Raw genomic sequence first — 22,402 nt, 5'->3', positions numbered from 1 at the left:
ATGAGCATAAACTAACGAATGATGCAGACATGAGGATGACAGCAATAATCACTTCTGCCAAACTTTTAGCCCAAAAGAGGAGCACAATGCCTAAAGTCTTAAAAAAAAAAAATTCAACATTGACTACAAACTTTCCATTTTCTAATAATCAAAGTACAGTCCAAATATGGCATCAAGTAAATAAAGAAAGATAAAGCTCAACTGATCAACAATGGATTGAAATTGAATAAAATAATAAAATAATGGCATAATTTATTCTTATTTCTACTCATCACAATAATTATTTTTATAATTTTTTATAATTTATCTTATTATCTCTCGTCTCTTTTACTTAACTGAGATAAAAAAATAATGAGTCAAATTATGAAAAAAATTTTCAAGAATTATCACTCTTAACACTGGCTAATGTTAAATGTAAGAAGTATAGGTGGAAACTGTGGGTATTTATTCAGCATTTCTGCCCCATGCTCTTTTTCTATTTTAGCAATAGAACTCGCACTTTACAATTTCCGAAGAGTTGCGATTGTAGGTTTACATTCAGTACATGACCTCAAAATAATATGCCTATCACTCTTTTTCGTGTAATCCCTTAACAGCAAGTTCAATTTGCAACATCTTCTAGGTCCAGTTAGGGCTTTAATGAAATCTTATTTATGAAAAAAAAAAAAAAGAAGAAGAAGAAGAAGCAATTGTGCAGCCTAACAGCAGAGAGATTATAGGGTCGAGGAGGCTTACTACACTAAGAATGAGAAAGAAAAGGAGAGTTGAATCAGTGCCCGCGTCCATGTGATGTGCTTAAAAATGATTATGAAGAATGATGCAGAAATGAGAATGACAGCAATTATCATTTCTGCCAAACTTTTAGCCTACAATGCCTAAAGTCTTCTTAAATAATAATAATAATATCATTTTTCAAATATTATTTGGTCATTCATAAAATTTAGAAACCCTCAAAAAAATCATAAAATTTAGAAGTAAATAAATTTTAGGTTTTTCAATAAGGTCCAGTTGAAATAATGTGCAAGTATAAATAATACTTCAGTTTTTTTGGTTCATTACTAAGCAACACTCTGATTACAACACAATCCTTCCAACGATCTCTCACCACTACACCCCCATGCCGACAATTAACGATTCTTCCACACCAAGCAGTACTTTTAGCAGCCTAGCTACTTTAGATCCCAGCACAAAGCTACAAGCCAATTAAGAATTAGGATCAATATCAGTCAAAAGGAAGACATCATCCATTGCGCCACCTTCTCCACCAAGAGGAAGGGGTAGCTCCTTGTGGGGCAGGAGGTGTAAGAATCTCCAGCATAGTTTCCTTCTCTTTTGGGGTTAATGGAACACCTCTAACAAGGTTCAATGCCATGATGTGCACATTAGTCTTTTGCCTGTGCTTGTTGTAAGCCCATATTCCACCAGCAGCACCTGCAACTAGAAGCTATCTCCAATACCCACGTTTTAATATAACCTCATTTCAATAGAAAAAAATTTGGATAAATTACAATTTGACCACTGATGATTAACAAAAACCACTCCTAAATGCTCTCATTTTCAATAAATTAAATATGGTTTGCGATAATACATCATCGCCATTTTTGCATTCTATGTGGTTTGAGCTTTGCTTGTGATTTTCAGGATTGTTTTACTGAGAAAGAGAGAGAGAGGCTACTGTTTCTCCATTTTGAAATTATTTTGTTCTGCTAATCTTTATTTTGGGAGAGAGAGAGAGAGAGAGAGAGGGAGTAGGGAGAGCGGGAAGCAAATAGAGAGAGAAGGAGAGAGAGAGAGAATGGGGGAAGAGAGGGGGTTGTCTATAGAGACAAATACAGAGAGGGGGTGGCAGAGAAAGAGGAGATTTAGGTTTATTTTGGACATTTCACTAGTCATTAATGTCCAATCTAGACATAATGACTATACTATTAACAAAATCAAAATTGAGAGACAATTGGGGGCCATATTGAAAGTTATCAAAGTAATTAACTCACTGTTAATAATAAGTCTAGGCTCATAAACTAACCGGTGATAGCCACAAGGCTGCAGTCTGCAGATCAAACTTTGGGGCATAAAGTACTGTTTCCCCAAAATCATCCTCAAGCTTTTTGTAGATCTCTTTGTCAGTCTTCCCAGCTTGAATCTCATCACGAATCAGCTACATCCCAAAAATAATCAACATGCACACATTTAAGAATATAAATAGGAAGATAACAGAGAAATATTGAAAAAGCAGAATTTCAATTAGCAACAGATGGCAAGAATTATATAAGCTTGTTCATCTCATCTCACGTTCAAAAATTAGAGAACTATTAAAATAGTAAATAAATTAATCAAGTTCAAGCCCAAATCAGAAACCATTGAAAAATGTGTTGTCATCTGATTATTCTCAAGAACTCTAGTATCAACACATCTATGGTGCATGGGGTACTAGCATCATGCAGATAAAAATAGTTTCTACCCAAGTTGCTAATTAAGTAGCTTAAAACATTTTAAATTCCTTGAGGCCAGTAATGTTTCTCTCCACACGTAGTAAGAGCCACTTGAAACCATAAGTGGAGGTTTGTAATTTCAAATGGAATCACTTTCTCATGCAGTAATTGTTTGAAGACTATAACCTTGACGAGAATCGATCATCATCTTCTAATAAACAAAAAGCTTTTAAAGCAAGATCCTACAGCAGGATTTTGAACTGGTGTGAGCTTAAAGCCCCATTAAAGGGGAAAATAATTGCCCATCAACTTATGGAATGAAAACAGGATTTGCGTCATCAAACATCAGGTGGATTTGAGAACTAAACCATCCTTGTTATCAACAGGAGGATAAATGGCAAGGGTTCCCAGGACAACCTCAAATGCTGAACCATTAGGATTGATCACAAGAGTCAAAATGGTTACGCCAGAATGGAAACAGGCAATCATTTAACTACCTCAAACTTCATACATGTCGCTTAAATGCAAGCCCCTCAAAAGTTCTCACACCACATGCTGTTTTCATTTTGAAGAGTTAAAACAAATAACAAAGGAAGAACAAAACCTCAACAAGCATTAGAACCCAGGCACTGAGAAATGGTTTCACAAATTTCATAGCAATAACAAGCACTAAGAAATACATACCATCTCACATTACACTCATTTGCATAAAGCAGTGGATCATAATACTAGATATTATACCTTCCTGAGGAGAATAGCAATATCTGCTTGAGAATCTTCAATGGACTGACTCCCACACTCCGTGCACCGAACGTTATGGCTAATATTTCTTGCCCGAGCGTCCACAACCTGCGCCTTCTTCACATCATCTTCTTTACTTCCCATTGTCAGCAGGTATCATCCAATTCAAAAGAAACTGAAAGATTAAGGGGAAAAATAACACTTTAGATTAATATCAGTGAATTGCGTTGTCAGTGAGACATTTTAACAAACACCTAATACAGCTTCAAACGCAAAACAACCGATGGAGAGAACCTGGGATTCATCCTTATTGTTAATTAATAAAGGTTTACCGTTCTCTGAATTTCTCTTGTCCAACAAATTCTCTCGGCTACCAAAGAAAGGAGCATCGAGAGCACCCCGAATGCTAACCGGGTAGGCTGTAGGCTATAGGAAGGCTGATAAAGTGATTTCTTCTTGATGCTGGATCGGGTGTGCAGACCGAGCGCCCTCGTCTAATTCGTCGCGAGCCAATAGGATGGGCACAACAGCTTCTATTTATTTATTTTAATTAAGCGGTGTGGTTCCATCATCATTTATTTTTATACATTTTTAATTCTTCAATTTTATAAAAAAAATATTTATTTTTTTTAATTTTACATAAAAAAAAGAGCTGCTATTTGATTAGTTGAGGTTATGAAAGGCATGATATTCATCATGAAATTCTCCTTTCAATACAATCAGTTGAGATTTTATAAAATAAAGTTTTTTTAAATAAGAGTTTTCATAGTTTTTAAAATTTCATAATTTTGCTTGTTTTATATTTGAAAAAAGAGAATTTTCTTTTTTAAATATTTAAAAATTTTAAAGATGCGACTTTTTATCTCATCAAATTAATGAGTTAAAAAATAAAAATTTTCAAAGATTTTTAATTTAAAAAACCTTCCAGTCTTCTAAATACAATATTAATATTTTTAAACTTTGAAAAATTTTCCATGAAAAATTTTCCATCACTTTATAAAACCTACTCAACAAAAGGCTAAAGGAGGAAAATACATTCTTTATAATCTGAACTGAAACTCTAATTAAGAAGGTGAGGAGCAAATCCAATTGCTAATCATATTAACCCATGGGTTAATGCCAAAAATTTTGATGGATATTTCTTGAACCTTCAAGAGGAGTTTCTTAGACTGCGATTTTCTACTACTTAACTGGATACAAGCGATAGAAAACTTCTTTTGCATGTTGGTTGATTTTGAGATAATAGACCATGCTATAGGAACAATATTTGATTCCCGACACATACAGAAGCAGAGGGGACTTTGTCATATCACATATGTGTGCCACATTGCTTCAATAATTTCCATAGGAAGAAGAAACACCCCTGTGCTCGTAAAATGTACCGGTAAAACAGGATTCCCAGATGATGCATTTGTGTTTTCTAAATTCTCCTGCTAGCCAAATTTCTCTAAATAAGCCAGAACCGATGCAAGGGACGATCAACAACCAACAGATATACCTGCACTTGCCAAGCAATGAACAGAATCAGGATGCTTTCCGGAATTTTCAGTTGACACTGTTGTGCCCACATTTTCATGCGCTTATTAATGAAGTTGAAAACTCTAATGTGGACAAAAAGCCTTAGAGATGGATGCCCGCCCACTTTCATTTTATAATTATTTGTAAATCCTCAGATAATTCGTCAAGCAGTATCTAACCCTAATTTCAGGTTAAAGAGCTCAGTAAAAGCTAACCAAAACATATATATATATATATATATATATATATATATAAAAGAAAAGATATACCTTTATTCTGATGGCTGAAGTTCAATCTCAATTTCTTGGAGTGATTTTCCTTTTGTTTCCAACACATTCTTCTTCACAAAGATCACTGCCAGTAAAGAAAAGCTAGCAAACGCCGAATCCAAGACTAGTGGCCCAATTTGTTCCAGCAAATGCAGAAACAGAAAACCAACAAAGAAATTTATAACCTGTTAGACATGCGCAAGGTTTTATCAGCATTATAATGCCAGTAGTTCTTAAAGTTTTGACAGGATAAAAAAGGCTGAATATATAAATTTACTCCTGAATTTTGTCAAAAAATCATAGTGGCACCCTTAACTTTTTAAAACATCTCATCTCACACCTCAACTTAATATAACCTTGTGATATTTCTACCTTGACGACCTTGTTATCCTATATAAATTACTTCATATTCACTCCTTCATCTTTACAGAGATGGTACAATCTATAAAATCCTAGAACCAAATCTCACTTTTGCAATGGCTTTTGCATTGACTCTCATCAAGGTCTCCTCCTCTCAAACCAAGCGACTTCCCCTCATCGATGCAACTCTAGGCATACCTTAGCTCATAGGAGAGGTTTTGGTCAATTAGGCAAAAAGTTATTGAGGATCAAATCCCAATTGTCACTCCAGTAGAAGTTGTTGGAGTGGTTCGAGGGAGTGATAGCATTTTTGTTTCAGAAAATGATCTAAGCTCTGGCCAGTGGTTCTATGTTGATGTTCCAACAATTGCTTGTGCTTGCAAGCTTCCCAAGAATTTTATCTATGAGGAAGACATCAATGAAAATGTCAGTTTAGGATGCCCATACCCTGTTCCCAAGGATGTCAGGATACACTGTTTAGACATGCCACAAGACCATCCAAATTATACATTGGTGTTCCCTATCTGCTGCTGTTACATTTATGCCTTTCAAGAGACTAAGGCCAAAAAGAAGGCCGACATAGCAAGTCTATAGTGTTAAAAATATACATTTTCTTATCAACTTCCTATCCTAAACGATAATGGTCTATACTTTAAACGGCTACTCTTCCATCATCTTCATTTCTCAGCCTCCAATTTCGTAACAAGTAGCTATTCTTCGCTTATCTTCTTCCTAAAAGGCATTCTCTTGCATCTACCATTTAGGTTTTGGCTTTCGTGATGGAAGGTAGAGAGAGATGATGCCATTGGTTGCTTTTTATGTTTAGGTGCCAATTACAATAGCTTCACACCCTACGAGATTAAGTGCAGAGTTACTAGGCCCAAAGAGGCTTCTGACTTCTCTAGCAAATTCTTCTTCCTTCATAAGAGAACCTAACATGTATGAATATATTTTCGAAAATACCCCTCACTGTAAAATGACTCACGAACAAAGTCATCGGATGGAATTCTTTTCCCTTTTTGTTTGAATATATTTTCTTCCTTAAGGATGGAAAAGTGATCTTTAAAAGAGGGAGGGAGTTTACTGTTAATTTTTTCATTTTTCAATGCCATGTCATCTTTTTTTTTTTTTTTACTCTCCACTACCTCAATAGAGCTCTCTTCACACTAGTTGCTTACTAGGATTGCAGGAGTATAATTCCACTTTATCAAAGTTGAGGTGTGAGATGGGGCATTTTGAAAGTTAAGGGTATCAGCATAACTTGTAACTACATACTCATGTTTCTCAGTGTTGCAAGAGTTTTGCAGTCGTCAGGCAATTGTCACTGAAGTGGAAAGTGAGTAATCTCCATTTTAATTTTTAAAAAATTTAAAGAATACATTTTTTTATCATTTTGTGAAAAAAATTAGAAAAAAATGTTTTCCACTTCTAGTCTAAAGATTCAGGGTTCAGCATCTGTATATGTATGGGGAAGGTGTTAAGCATCTCACATTATCCCTCAATGAGGGTAGGTAGATTTAAGAGTGTTCTCTCTATAATTTAATGCCAATAATTTTATTAGAGTTTAAATTTCTTATATTTGCTATACAAAAGATGGAATGCATAAACATAGGAATGCTCAATGTCTCACTATTACAGTAAACCAAACATCAAAGTAAGTGAGATGACCCTAAAAGTGAATTTTGACTTTATTTAATTATTTAATTAAATTTCTCCCTTCTCAAAACTAGGACTCTAATATTGAAGAGTTATCATTTAGTTCTTAGAGATTTATAATGAGTAACGATGATTCTCAGCTTACTCATCAGTAATCTCACCATCAGTGCCCAAACAATAGAGGGTGTCATGTGTGAAGTAAAGATTTTATAAAAACATGAAAACAAAAAAATTGCTAAAATTGAATTAAGATGGGATTGAATTTTTACTCCCTTCAATTGAGCATTCAATTCAAAAGGGAATGTGTTGATTAAAACCTAGAGAATTTAATTTATTAATGAAGACTCTCAATCAATGAATTATGGTCCCATCATCGATATAATCGACTGTTATTCTCCACCCACCTTGACTGAATTTAAATTATTGATATATTTATAACCTACAGATTTATAGAAGGTCGTTTTCAAGGCAACATGCAGAAAATGCCATTTTGATTTGCACAACTATTCACGTATTTTATTATGTTAAAAATATTCTAACTAGCTTCTAAATTCCAAAATAGATTTCAAGCAAATAAACATTTTATGTTCTACTAAACCGATTGTTAATCTATTCATACATTTGATTAAAGACATTTGTCATATTTAGTGTTGAAATCAATGCTTATGTAAAAATTTAGATTAATTATGAAAAGATAAACGAAACAATGAAGGGATACTTTAGGTTAATAAATTCAAGGAAGGACTACCCTTAAATTAAAGTATGTAAAAACTGAACGCCGGGAAGGGTTCAAAGAAGTACTCTCCCTTGTACCTATGATAGTAAGTTTGAATGAAAAGGATTTTAAGGATTCTAAGGACTTTCTTTTGAATCCAAAAGTATAAAAGGTATGTAAGAATTTTAAAGGTTCAGCGAAGGATTCTCCCATGAACCGAAAATGGAGGAATGTTGTAAAAATTGGTATAGGTTCAAGGAAAGACTTTCCCTTGACATAAGGACATGCTGAGATTGCAAAATTTTTAAAGATAAAATTAGAGAAAATCCAAGGAAGGACTCTCCCTTGATGCAAAAGTAAAAGAATATTACATTTAGTAAAACACTTGACATAGGCTTAAGGAAAGACTTTCCCTCGAACCTAAGGATGTGAAAAAGTTACATATTTTGTAAATAAACATTTAGGGAGGGTTCAAGGAAATGACTCTTCCTCGAACCCCATACCATAAAAGATTGCATTTTAAAATATTATTTTATCGTAAGGTCATTTTAAGAAATGAGAGGAATAAGTATGCCATCCTTCGGGGATGATAACATGACCATTTGTTATTGCTCAAATATATCAAGAATCATTAAAACAAATTAGAATATCGAATCAACAATTCCATCAAGTAACACTAGTTTTATAAAACTCTATAAACCGTCATACCATGGATGTTGTCTCCGAAATCTTTCATAAGAGAAAAAAATGATATATTTACAATGTAAGACCAAAAAGTAATATTTATGGAATTGAAAAAAATGTTTCAATCAACAATGAAATATTCATAGAATAAAGTATTTCAACAAAAATGTAATATTTATAGAATAAAAATGTTTCAACAAAAAAGTAAAATTTGTGGAATGAAAAGTATTTCTATCCTTGTCAATCTTAATCTTATATACCTAAGAGTTCAGCAGGATGAAATGCTAGAGAAAATGCTTCATGTAAACAATCAATGGAAATGTGGAAGGAAAGAGATCGGATTCAAGCCCACATATGGCCCAAAGTGCTTCACTCATAATTGCATGACTGGGCTATATACATATTTTACAAAGGGAGCATGGTAAATAACCTCAAAGAAATTTTTACCTTCAATGAAATCTAAGAAATAATAGGATAGCTGACTCTTCTTGATTTCTCATGCTTACAAGGAAATGGAGATATGGGGAGAGCTCTATCAGCCCAACCTTTTGATGGAACAAGTTGTCGTGCGGTCCTTTTGGAGAAGGTTGAGGTCAATTTTTCAATAAGGACTGTGGGGGCCCTTAAGAGAGCTCTCGCTTTGAGAATGGGGAGACTGCTCAAAAACCGACTTCCAAAACAACTCTCTCTATCCACTTCCTCTCTACTCTTCAAAACTCCCCTCTCAAAAACCCCCCTCTTAATAGTAAAACTTTGGGCATTTATAAGGAGTGAAAAACCTAAAATGGAAGGTCAAGATTCAATATAGAAAGGAAATGTTGAGATTTAAAAGGACAGATCTAAGGGTTAAGAATTAAAGAGATTAATAATCAAGGATCTAGATTAACTCATGAGTCTTTTGTCCTTATTTCTTTGATCCAAAGGACAGGGTTTATATCTTATAAGTTAGATCAAAGGTTGGAACTCAATAGTATAGAATTTGTCTTTATTGCTTTTGATCCTAAGGTCAAGAATTTATCCTTAAAAGTAGCATCAATGGTAAAGATTGAAAATGTACCAGAATACTTTAACTAACTCAATCTGATGGTGAAAATTTAATTTGTGAAACCTAGGGCTATGATTCAATGGTGTACTTTATCCGATGGCCAAGTGATGATGTTCCTGTTTTTTGAAGTTCTGCCTTGCTCGATCTCTTTATCCGATCTTTCTTCATCCGATCTCTTTATTCGATTTTTTGTGGTTGGCCAAAGTGTACTTGAGATTGCCCAGGGTCAGGCCTTCTATTAGTTGAAATTGGAAGTATTAGCCCTGTTTGGGTCGGAACTTAATTGAGAGAGCTCAATCTTGGTCGACCTCTTTTGTCATTAGTTCGCTGCCAAGTTCAAGTCCTTAAGCTCAAGGAATAAAAATCTTCAACATTTGTCCCAATGTATCTCTCGGAGATTGGAAAAGCATTAAATATTTTTATATCCAGAAGTCTCTTCGAAACTCTCAAATATTAATGCCCAGGTCTATATATATCTGCGGGCGATTGTCATTTCATACTTTTTCTCTCCTTTATTCTCTCTCAAATCCTTCTGGCGAGTACTTCCTCGATTCTAGCATTTCCAGCGACGTGACTTCAATTTCAGTAAAGGTATAGTCCTTAATTCTCTTCATTTTCTGTTTATTTTTTTTTCTCCTTGCTTCGCTGGAAATGAGTGGTAGCAACAGCCAGAGAGCGACGAGTCCACCTTCCGTTAATGTTTCGTGGATTTTCGACGAGGGTGAGGGTGTGGGAACTAGAGGCCAAACTATTGTTAAGATGCCAACAGAATCGACCTTAAACAAGTCTTTTGGTCTGAGCAAAGAACAAGCTCCAAACCCAAAAAAAGAATCTCTCCTGATGGATGAAGTGAAGTCAGTTTTGAGACTTTTCGAACTGACCCAAATAAGCCAGGAGTTCTACCTCTCGGATGATGCATACGAGCTCATTAGGTGCCACGAGGATTTTTGAGCTGACCGAAGTTTTAAAGAGGGGGACCAGATTGTCGTGTATGAGGAGTAATTGAAGGCGCGGCTACGGTTCCCCTTGGAGCAATTTTATAAGGACGTATTGAATTACCACCATGTCAGCACTGCCCAATTGCACCCGAACTGCTAGCAAACCTTGATAGCTTTTTGAGGCTTGTGCTGAGCTAAGGGCCTAGTGCCTAGGTGAAGGTATTTGCCAAGCTACATCACCTCACAAAATGGAAGAATGACGAGTACTGGTTTTCCCAGGCGAAACTGAACTGTGGGCTTTTCATTGAGCTCCTGTCCTCCTTGAAGAATTGGAAGGATTGATTCTTCATTCTACAGAGTCGGGATCCCCATGGTTTTGAGGGTGTTCCATGAGCTGGAAATACCTAGCTGAAAGGCCTCGGGATGATATTGCTCTGAACTGGGATGAGAAGGCGATTGTCACAGAATTAAAGAGCCAAGCAAACACTCATTGATATCTATGCGCCGACGTCATCGGGGCCGAGCTAAAATGGTGGCTAACGAATGTGGTCACCCAAGAGAATGTTCCACTATAACTTTTTGATCTCGGACCCGAAAGTGGTAAATTCCTTGTATCTCACTCTCTCGATTAGTATGAACTCACTAACTATTCCTCGTGTGCAGATATGATGTGAACCAAGGCCGAGAAGGCAGCCAAGAAGAGAAAAAGAGAGCTTGCTAAGAGAGTTCTCGAGAAGAAGGAAGCTGCTGCTGCTGCCGTTGCTATTGCTAGGGCCAAGGAACTTGAAGCCCAAAAAAGAGCTCGAGTCAAAGAGATGAGCTCCACAGCTCGGGCTCAAGACGGGCCAAAAAAGATCAGCCTTCGCTTCAACCGCCGGTCTCTGCTACTTCTAAGAGCGGTTCATCCGGGCTAGCAGTCTCATCTGGGCAACCGATCTCTAGAGGTGCTCAAGTTCTGCTAAGGTCCCTAGAAAGGAACCGATCTGTGAAAGGGAACATAGACTTGGCTCGAGTCACTAGTGCAACCATATGCTTCCCCAAGGACTGAACTCATATGGGCCCCAAAAGTATCGATGACCTCCTCAACCAATCTATGAGCATAAGTTTGGAGGCAGTTTCTACCAAACACATGGTGAAAGAGAAGGTGAATTTTCTGAGGAGAGAGATGTCAAAGGAGGTAAACAAGATCGTCACTTGCAAGGGCCACTTAACAGCTGCTAATGCTCAGGTTGAAGCATTGAGCAACAGGTGAAGTCTTCTGAGGAGCTTATAGCTCAGCTACAAAAGGAGCTGGAAGATGCCAAGGCAAGCCAGGCTATTGATTTGGCTAAGTTCTTTGTAGAACTCAAGGCAAAGGAGGACGAAGCCATTGAAAAGGAAGCTGGTGTGTATGTGCAAGCTCACAACAACCTACTTGCCGAGCTGCTGAAGCAATATCCTAACGAGGATTTCTCCTGGCTCGAGAACCTCGCCCCGGGTGCTAGTGTGGAGAGTGAGAGTGAGAGTGAGGAGGGGGGACTAGTGTAAATAATGGTCGGACTGGCGGAGATCCACTAGCCGAATAATTGTAATTACTTGAAAATAATAAAGTTGATGATCTTTTAAAGTCGATCTTTTATTGAGTAACCGTTACACTTTTCCACTTTTCTAGAATGAGTTTAGATCTTTATGGAGATCGCATAATTAAAATTCTATCAAAACTTAGATGATCATAAAATTGAAATTTAATTAAAACTTAAATGACAATGAAATTAGAACATAAATGAGCATAGAAATTAAAATTCAATCATAACTTAAATAAGCATATGAAATTTAATTAAGACTTTCATGATCATAAGAAATAAAATTGAAACTTGATTAAAACTTAATTGAACAATGCAATTAAGACTTAGAAATTGAAACTTAATTACATCTTAAATGAGCATGTAAAAGAAAACAACAATCCAATTAATAAAATTGCATTTATATATTAATTAAACTTCATTTATTATTTTTACAGGGCAAATCAAAATATAGGTTTTTTTTTTACCCGGACAAAATATGGTGTCTACCCTTAGCATAACTCAACAAAGTGGTAGAGAATAGTTCTATTCAACAACAAGGGAATTATATGCACAAATCAATAACAAAAGAAAAATCCGAGATTATATTCAATGTTATATATAAAAATACAGTATGGTATATTAGGCGTTTGTATAAATGGTAGTTACAGCACTGCAACTCTTTTCTCAATTTGGGATTGAATGTTGCCTTTCAACCCACACAAATGATCCAGGACAATGAATCTAAAATGCAATGCATAAAGGGGATACCAAATTAGTCTAAGGTTGATATAAAAAGTGATAAATGAAGTAATATCTATGTCAATCTAAAGTTCATTAGAGTTGTAAAACTGAATTTTATGCGTGTAAAATTTTGTCACTCATGGCAGAAAGAAATTAGGAAAGTGAAACCATAACAGGAAGACTAGCACAAGACAATTACCCAATGAAAGGCCATGCAAACTGCCATTGCCTTTGCCCTAATTCGACTTGGCAATATTTCTGACAGAAGTAGACTAGGGACAGGACCAGCACCAAGAGCAAATGTCAAGACAAACCTGTATTATCAATTCCATTTTTCAAATAACAGATATTACTGTGCAAGCTAGCAAGAGAAAGAGAATAACAAGAGAGCAGAGAGGCTTCAAACACTACTTATTCAGTTTGACAACCTTTGCACAAAAGACTTTTTTTCCAATGACTTCTAACACATTTTGCAACTTCCTTATATTTAGTGATCAAATATTAGAATGGTCCATTCACTAAAGCATTTTATGCATACAACTTTGGTCAGCCAAGTTATCTAATCAATATTAGAATGATGTCTCGTTCCAACATATTCAATCATACAATTCTTATAATTCATGATACCAAATAGATAACAAATAGATAGTGGGTTATCTTAAATTAATGATCAACTCTCGTAAGCTTAGTTGATTACTTGGTTCATGTAGGTTCATATACATTGTTATCTTTTTTGTACATTTTATGGAGGATTGAGTACTCACATTAACATGCCTCCAACAGACAGATATATTGCTGCAGTGCTCGGCATAAAAGAACTAGCTGCAATAGCTTGAAGACCCATTGACACTGCCTGTACAGCAAAATGCAGAAAGTTAAAAACCAACACAATGTTGGCATTTTATTTTGCATAGTGAAAAATCTGGCATAAATGAACATCATAAATCACTGATGCGAGCTATTTGCATCTGTAGGAAGACATATGCAGAAGCAAATACAGAACTGACATTCAAACATATCATTGTATCTGCTGTAGTTCCAACAAAGTTATGCCACGACTTACAACCTCATCTTCCTATTGTTAATTTCCTATGTTTCTTATTGGCCAAGAAAATTTTTGTTGCTCATGAACTTAAGACCCATTTATTTTCTGTTTAAGGCCATCACAAACATGTATAAACAGAGATAGCTTTATAATTCCATTAGATAAGAACTTATTCTGGAAATTTTCAAGGGCATGATAAAAAAAAGGGGCCTAGGTTAAATACTAGTCCACAAAAAATCATATTGTGTGTTTGTAACTGTAAGAGTGTACAATTAAAAAAGTACTATGGTTATAATGCATTTATTTTAGGTTAAAAATTTACTGATGGTAATTTGCATACAACAGACTTAACATGAAAAGAAATAAAAATGCCAAAACTTTTTACCAGAAAATTTTGTTCCTTACCGTTGCAGAAAAACTCCCTATAAGAAGCACCTTTCTTCCTAGTTTATCCATCAAAAGCATTGCAACTATTGAACCTGATGAAATATAAACTGATTAGAAGAAACAGTCAAACCATGATTTATAAATAAAAATGTCTGGGGATAAAAACTTTCTATACCCAACAAGTTGCAAATTCCAACACATATGTTTGCAAAATCGGAAGGAACACCAGTGCTTTTAAAGACTGTTGATGAGTAATAGAATATGGCATTTGTGCCAGATAGCTGTTGTAAGGCAAAAAGTGCAGACCCAATGAAAACCACTGCAAATAGGCAAGTCAAAAGTAATTATCTGGAAGGAAACTGATCTTTAAATTCAACACAAATAAAAAAAAAATGTTTACCTTTAAAATGCCGACCATAGAGCAACTCTGATAACTTTACTTTGTCAGCATCATCTCCTCGGTCTAAATTTGACAATTCAGCCATTGCAGATTTAACATGTGATCCTCCTAAAAGCTTCTCTAACTCAATTTCAGCCTCTGCATCTCTTCCCCTCTGAGGCATTTCCAGAAAAATATTTTAGAAACACTTTGATAAATATACCTTCAAGGTTTCATCACATCAATGGTTAAATAAGCCATACTATATAAAACAATTGAGCTAGATCATTTAACATCTGGTCTATTATGGGCTTTTTAGCAATGTTGATGACACCCGAAAAAATACTTGCAAACATTCTAGTATAAATTGATTTCTGAATGTTTTGAACAAAAAGAAAGGAAGTAGGAGGGAAATCCTGCTTCACGTGCATTCTGCACATGTTCTGATCCTTTTTATTTTTGTCACAAGCACTGAGGAGCAAACATATTATCTTCTAATATTACTATGCTGATCTATAATATATTTCATCCTAGATGGATCACCTAATCACTTTCATCACAATCAACTAAGCTCCAAATCAAATCAGAAAACCTGATTTTAAATTAAGTATGCCAAATAACCATTTACTCTCAAAATTTAAGCCATCAAGTGCTTGAGCCAACATTACATTTAAGCATCTCTTTGATGATAAAGTCTAATCAGTAACTATTCTTTTACAATGAATGCATTTCCATCATGAAATTTACCTTGGATTGTATGCAGCTTCTCATCCTAAAAAGAAAATTTAAACTGCTTTTTTAAGCAATTTTATGTTTTCTGTGGTTATACATATGTTATACATCCATGCTAGGAGTCAAAATTCACTAGGACCTCACTCAGCTCAACAAACGCCCCATACTATGATGGATGCATGATGAAATTTTTGTTGAATACTGCAGGTAGACTTTTATCCCTATATAGAAAAGTTAAAGTGTTGTTTGAAGCAACTGTGTGTGTGGCAACATATATGTAGATACATCCATACTTGGAACCTAAAGAGCCAGTAGGACCATATGAAGTTCAACCATGAACCCTCGCTAATGCAAACCCATGCACAAGGAAAAAAAAATCATTGTTTAAGATGCAAATGATCTAATGCTGAGACCAGGTAACCTTTAAAAGCCAATGAGGACTCTCAGCACAAAACTCCATGAAAAAAGCAAGTGCTGTAGCAGGAACGACAGAGACCCAAAAACAAATGCGCCACCTGAACAAAATAATTATTGTTTTAAGTACAGTCAAAATCAGTGTGTCCCAAATTCTCAGTAAGTATGCATGATCGTTTATTTTTCAATCTCTTGTCAACATATCTTACCAACCCAAAGTTTTTTTGGCTGGAATTCCAATAAATAGAGACCCCATAATTCCAAGACCTGTTGCAATTTGTGTCAAGCTACCATAAGTACCCCTTACATGAGCTGGTGAAACCTGCTTGTTCATGGCAAGTAATGAGAATCCTTAGATAAATCAACAGAAAGAAAATATATTTTGAGGGGGATAAAAGATGCAAGAGGCCTCACTGTTAACTGAAAACATTAAAAAAAAAAATAAAACAGAAAAACTTGTCTCATACCTCTGACACATAAAGAGCTGTAACAGGTGGACCAATACCCATTCCAGTTCCAACAAACAACCTTCCCAGAAGCATACCCCACAGATCTTTTGTTGTTGCACTGCAATATTATATTTGAATAGCTCCATAAGTATAAAAGGAAAACATATTAGTAATTGAATACTAAACATACAGGAGTATTTGAAGCTAGGAATTTATCAGGCATATAATCTAAAATAAAGGAAAGAAACATATTAATCCAGCTCCTGAAAAGGATTCTTCCTTTATTCTGCATATTTCTAAGTAATAAAACTTTGAGACTTGAAGATTTTGGAGCTAAACAAGGAAAAAGACACAGACGTGCAGCATTAATTATTGGGTAAGAATGAATTTCAAACATTATCTTCCAAGATGATATGCATAATACAACTCAACTCAACTCAACTAAGCCTTTATCCCAAAAATTTGGGGTCAGCTATATGGATTCGCTTTTTCCACTCTGAACGATTTTGGGTTAAATCCTCAGAAATGTGTAATGCTTCTAAGTCATGTTGTACTACTCTCCTCCAAGTTAATTTAGGTCTACCCCTTTTTTTCTTTCTATCCTCTAACCTAATGTGCTCTACTTGTCTAACTGGAGCCTCCGTATGTCTACGCTTCACATGACCAAACCACCTCAATCTCCCTTCTCTCAATCTTCAATTGGCACCACTCCTACCTTTTCTCTGATACTCTCATTACGGACTTTATCTAGTCTAGTATGGCCACTCATCCACCTTAACATTCTCATCTCTGCAACTCTTATCTTAGATGCATACGACTCTTTCAGTGCCCAACACTCACTACCATATAACATAGCCGGTCGTATGGCTGTACAGTAAAATTTTCCTTTTAATTTATTGGGAATCTTACGATCACATAAAACTCCCGTGGCATGTCTCCACTTCAACCATCCAGCTTTAATCCTATGACTAACATCCTCCTCACATCCCCCATCTACTTGAAGGACTGAGCCTAGATATTTAAAGTGATTACTTTGGGACAGTACCACCCCATTCAAACTAACTCCTTCCCTATCACCAGTTTGGCCTTCACTGAACTTGCAATGCATGTATTCTGTCTTCGTTCTACTTAACTTAAAACCCTTTGACTCTAGAGTACTTCTCCAAAGTTCTAGCTTCCTATTGATTCCTTCTCGTGTCTCATCTATCAGAACAATATCATCCGCAAACATCATGCACCAAGGAATACTCTCTTGTATATGTTTCGTCAGTTCATCTAAAACTAATGTAAACAGGTAAGGGCTTATGGCTGATCCTTGGTGTAATCCAATTGAGATCGGAAAATCACTTGTGTCCCCTCCCACTGTGCGCACAATAGTAGTTGCTCCTTCATACATATCTTTCAATACTTGTATGTACCTAATAGATACCCTCTTTTGTTCTAACACATTCCATAAGATCTCTCTTGGAACACTATCATAAGCCTTCTCCAAATCAATAAAAACCATGTGTAGATCTTTCTTCACATCTCTATATTTCTCCATCAAGCTTCTAATGAGAAAGATCGCTTCCATAGTTGAACGACCGGGCATGAAACCAAATTGATTAAGAGAGATAGAAGTATCATGACGTAGTCGATGCTCCACAACTCTCTCCCACAACTTCATAGTATGGCTCATGAGTTTAATTCCCTATAGTTTGAGCAACTCTGTATGTCTCCCTTATTTTTAAAAATAAGTACTAAAATATTTTTCCTCCATTCATCAGGCATTTTCTTTGAGTTTAGAATCTTATTAAATAATTTAGTTAACCATGCCACTCCCATATCTCCCAAATACTTCCACACTTCAATTGGTATTTCATCGGGTCCACAGGCTTTACCCACTTTCATTCTCTTAAGTGCTTCCTTTACTTCTAAAGATCGAATCCTTCTAGTATAATTTACATTCTTTTCTATTGTTCTATAATCTATATTCACGCTATTACCATTTTGACTATTATTAAAGAGATCATTAAAATAATTTCTCCATCTTTCTTTAATGTCCTCATCTTTCACCAACACTTTTCCTTCTTTATCCTTAATGCACCTAACTTGATTGAGATCTTGACATTTTCTTTCTCTACTCCTTGCTAATCTATAAATATCTTTCTCCCCTTCTTTAGTTCCAAGTTTCTCATATAACTTTTCAAAGGCCTGTGCTCTTGCTTGACTAACTGCCTTTTTTGCCTCTTTCTTTGCTATCTTGTACTGTTCATATGCTTCATTATTATCACATTTAGGTAATTTCTTATACCATTCCCTTTTTCTTTTTACTGCCTTTTGTACTTCCTCATTCCACCACCATCTCTCTTTTGAGGGTGGTCCATGTCCTTTAGACTCTCCAAGTACTTTTCTAGCTACTTCTCTAATCTTTGATGCCATCTGTATCCACATATCATTGGCCTCCATATCTAGCTTCCATACTTCGGACTCGAGAAGCTCATTTTTGAACTTCACTTGCTTTACTCCTTTGAACTCCCACCACTTTGTTCGAGCTACACAATTTCTTCTAACCTTACTTGAATTGTTCCTAAACTTGACATCCAAGACCACCAACCTATGTTGACTTGTTAAAGCCTCTCCTGGAATGACCTTGCAATCCTTGCAAAGAGCTCTATTTGTCTTCCTGGTTAAGAGGAAGTCGATTTGGCTTCTATGTTGCCCACTTTTGAAAGTCACTAAATGTGACTCTCTTTTTATAAAGTAGGTATTTGCTAGTATTAGGTCGTATGCCATAGCAAAATCCATGATGTTTTTTCCCTCCTCATTTCGACTGCCAAAACCAAAACCTCCATGAACATTCTCATAACCTTGCCTATCACTTCCTACATGTCCATTCAAATCTCCACCAATGAAAACATTCTCTTCATTCGGTATGCTTTGCATTAAATCATCCATATCTTCCCAAAACCTTTGTTTACTCTCACTGTCTAGTCCTATTTGTGGGGCATAAGCACTAACTATATTTATTGTTTCTCCTTCTAGTACTAGCTTTACTAGTATAATTCTATCTCCTACTCTTTTCACAGCTACTACTGCGTCTTTCAATGTTCTGTCTATGATTATACCCACTCCGTTCTTATTTCTCTCCTTTCCGGTAAACCACAGTTTGTACCCTGAATTACCCACTTTCTTACTTTTCTCTCCTACCCATTTAGTCTCCTGAATGCAAGCAATATTCACCCTTCTCCTTTCCAAGGTATCCACAAGCTCCATTAATTTTCCTGTAAGTGATCCAACATTCCAAGTACCAACCCTGATCCTCCTATCCTGCTCCTTCCTAATTGGTCTCCTTCTATGATATCTTCTATTGTTTTATATATCTATCTTGTGTTCTGTTCCACTATTTATTCTACTATCTGTCCTATGGACTAACTTCTTTACCCACACCCGTCCATGATGTGGGAACCCTTGCTCACTTAACACCACACCCGGGCGCCGGCATGGCGCGTCGCTTTCGGTGAACGCCCTACACCCTTGCATATTTATCACTACACCCGGGCTCCGATGTAGCGCGTCGTTAGTAGAGGACGCCCCAACGTTTATATCATTTGAATCCATATCATAGGGTGTGACGAAATTTTTACGCTGGTTGTCACCTACCGCAACCCTCCTCCTTTACCCGGGCTTGGGACCGGCTAAGCGCAAACTACTTAGGCGGATTTATGATATGCATAATACATTGGCACCTAATTGTCACTAATGAAACTTAAAGAACGCAAACAAATCCCATTCTAAACAATTTGATGTTATACTTGTAGATGCTGGCCCCTGATGTTACATACTATAGGAGAAGGAAGAGAAATGGGTAGAGAGTTGGGTGGAATGTATTTTGGAGGGAAATATGGTTGTGAGGTAGTTAGGATTGACTGAGGATGTTGAGTGTAACAGAAATAGTTGAATATCAATTACTCTACTCTATATAAGTAGAGATCCTTATCTGTAACAGATTCATTCATTCTCTAAATTAATAACCGAATACTTTCTCTTCTCTCTAGTTTTTATTTCTCTTCTCATCAAGTTTATTCTCATCTCATCTTAGTGTGTTCTTCCTAAGCAATCTCTGATCCAGAGATTGTCTCTGGACTGATACTTAACACCGGGTTTTATAATTAAGAAAATATACATCTTTTCATAAAAATTTCTCGTTAAATAAGAATTATCTGTCTATTTAACTGAAAGAACTCCACTAATTTTCTACAAATACATGGATTGAACATCCTCAGAACAACCAATAAATATCAAAATACAGATGACAGACATGAGCCCATAAGTGAATACCTCATTGAAGTCCCAATTATCATTGGTAAAGCACACAACTGCAAAGCCCTACGTCGACCAACCCCATCTGCAATCCAGCCACTGAATATAGATCCGACGAAAGCACCACCTAGGCATGTACTTACAACTAAACCTACATTGGATTTAAAATAACACATTAGAATAATTTTTCAAATAGATATAAAAACAAAATGCAGAGTCCATTGCACAGTGTACCTTTAGCCATGGTATTCCCACTAAAGCTAAGGTCCAAAGAAATACTTTCTAGTGTCTCATTGACTACACTGTATTAGCACAGGCCAAAAAAAAAAAAAACACCTACCACTTGTGAAATCTCGAAACATGAAAATGAAAGCAAATAAAGATTGAATTTTAAAATGGCATACCAAAGATGGTAGCCAAACACGAAAGAAGAAAGAGTTGCCACCAATACATGCACCAAAGAATGCCTCCAAGAAGGGTTTCCAGTATCGTTGCCTGTTCCACTAAGCAAATGTTCTACAGTCCAAAGCATAAATCAGACCAATTGTGAGTTTATATAAAGGAACTACTGAATTGGTTTATACAAATAAAGAAATGCAATTCATGTAGTGCATATTAAACCTCCTTCATATGTTGTGAATATTAAATGGAAAAGAGAAATGTTGTTTGTGCTGCTAGATCTATGATATAACCCAGCCAAAACTAAGTAAAAAAATCAAACAAAACCAGTGTGGCAATCAAAGAAGCTAGCATAACAGTCAAGAAGTCAGAAGCTTGGTTAAGAAGGTCAACACAGTTAAGAAGTCATGGCAGCCTGGTTAGGATGAGCGTCAACTCTCGAAAAGACACCCACACAATAGCAATGGACAGCTTGCTTGCCTAAGATACCAGAGCAACGCCCAAGCAAGCTTTGATATGGATAGATAACCATAAAGGCAGGTTTATAGGTGTGAATCATGGGATAGGAGCCGAATATGCTGAGAGATTCATACCAATAAATTCAAACGGCTCTCTACAGTTTTTAGTCCATAAATATCAAGGACAAGACTCAAATCAGGTATGCTTTCTATACTACTTAAATTTTCTATCTAAACTCTGTTTTCATAAGCTCTCTAACTAATTTCTAACTTGAGCATCGAAGTGATTGGCCATTAAGCCAACGACCTCACATTTTCTTTGTATTACAAGTTGACTTGGCATCTGGTCAAAGAGACCCATGGCAACATCAATCTATTAGCTCGTTGATGGTCATTTTATATCATGGAGAGAAGTGATTTCAATCCAATGTTTCAAAAAATTGAACTGAATTTATCCTGCCCATAATGGAAGCAATAAGGCTATGCTTGGTAAGACGTAGCGAAATATAATTTAATCAAATATTTCGGAAAATATTTATTGAGATTCAATGAAATATATATTACAGTCCATTACGTATAAACAAAGGTCTTTAATGGTTTCCTCCCCACTTAAGGACAAAAAAAAAAAACAAATGATTTGTATTTTGTACACAACTGCTTTATTAATTAATGAAGCAATCCAAAGCAAATAATAATAATAATAATAATAATAATAATAATAATAATAATAATAATAATAATAATAATAATAATAATAATAATAATAAAGCAAATGACACTAAAACATAGACAAAACATATAGTGATATAGAAAATCCTCATGCTAAGCAACTTGCACAAATTTTATTTCATGTTAATGCATTCATATCAGGTTCACCTACAGTATCTTTTTAGATTGGAAGGACAAAACACACTACCAAATCATCAGATTAAAATAATAATTAAAATCAAGGTCACCCAAACAACTTGTGATTTTGCACCGAATAAAGCTATAATTGGGAAGATAAGCTTCAATAAAGCAAAATAAATATTGCCTATCTAGTTAAAGTTCGAGCTCTTTAAATTAACAGGTGACTAAGCATATAATGTTAACGGACTTGAACTTTAAGAACAAACCTGTGCTTTGTTCTGCATCATAGGCATTTAAGAGGTCTCTCGTGTGCCTCGAGGAAGCAACATCCACATGGCGCTCTCTCAT

The 22,402-nt window shown here is 35.7% G+C and overlaps 2 protein-coding genes across 2 annotated transcripts; both read right to left on the bottom strand.

The window, feature by feature from the left end:
• Positions 1–975: 975 nt before the first annotated feature.
• Positions 976–3,707, bottom strand: LOC110645933 (cytochrome c-type biogenesis CcmH-like mitochondrial protein). The gene is made up of 4 exons (XM_021799210.2): positions 3,503–3,707; positions 3,171–3,345; positions 2,024–2,155; positions 976–1,444 (listed from the first exon to the last, which is right to left on the bottom strand). Exons 2-4 carry the CDS (start codon positions 3,312–3,314, stop codon positions 1,241–1,243), a joined length of 480 nt encoding a protein of 159 aa, XP_021654902.2. The 5' UTR covers positions 3,315–3,345; positions 3,503–3,707; the 3' UTR covers positions 976–1,240.
• A 488-nt stretch (positions 3,708–4,195) lies between these two features.
• LOC110645948 (probable plastidic glucose transporter 3) lies at positions 4,196–22,402 on the bottom strand. The gene is made up of 14 exons (XM_021799223.2): positions 22,321–22,402; positions 20,753–20,864; positions 20,583–20,650; positions 20,367–20,499; positions 16,065–16,164; positions 15,807–15,919; positions 15,605–15,698; positions 14,473–14,626; positions 14,248–14,391; positions 14,091–14,164; positions 13,405–13,493; positions 12,840–12,954; positions 4,958–5,142; positions 4,196–4,668 (listed from the first exon to the last, which is right to left on the bottom strand). The coding sequence occupies exons 1-13, from the start codon at positions 22,400–22,402 to the stop codon at positions 4,960–4,962; spliced, it is 1,461 nt and encodes a 486-aa protein (XP_021654915.2). The 3' UTR covers positions 4,196–4,668; positions 4,958–4,959.

This window comes from Hevea brasiliensis, chromosome 1 (assembly GCF_030052815.1).
Source record: "Hevea brasiliensis isolate MT/VB/25A 57/8 chromosome 1, ASM3005281v1, whole genome shotgun sequence".
Classification (NCBI taxonomy): Eukaryota; Viridiplantae; Streptophyta; class Magnoliopsida; order Malpighiales; family Euphorbiaceae; genus Hevea; species Hevea brasiliensis.
The sequence above is the reverse complement of the archived record's forward strand: the minus strand, read 5'-3'. Positions and strand labels throughout refer to the sequence as shown.

Excerpts from the sequence above, each read along its gene's own strand:
- LOC110645933 (XM_021799210.2), bottom strand. The coding sequence starts at position 3,314 with ATGGGAAGTAAAGAAGATGATGTGAAGAAGGCGCAGGTTGTGGACGCT. Across the intron at positions 2,156-3,170 it reads TTGCTATTCTCCTCAGGAAG|CTGATTCGTGATGAGATTCA; the intron begins GTATAATATCTA and ends TTTGGGATGTAG. Across the intron at positions 1,445-2,023 it reads CAGCCTTGTGGCTATCACCG|CTTCTAGTTGCAGGTGCTGC; the intron begins GTTAGTTTATGA and ends TATTGGAGATAG.
- LOC110645948 (XM_021799223.2), bottom strand. The coding sequence starts at position 22,402 with ATGAGAGAGCGCCATGTGGATGTTGCTTCCTCGAGGCACACGAGAGAC. Across the intron at positions 20,500-20,582 it reads TGGGAATACCATGGCTAAAG|GTTTAGTTGTAAGTACATGC; the intron begins GTACACTGTGCA and ends AATCCAATGTAG. Across the intron at positions 14,165-14,247 it reads TGGAATTTGCAACTTGTTGG|GTTCAATAGTTGCAATGCTT; the intron begins GTATAGAAAGTT and ends ATATTTCATCAG.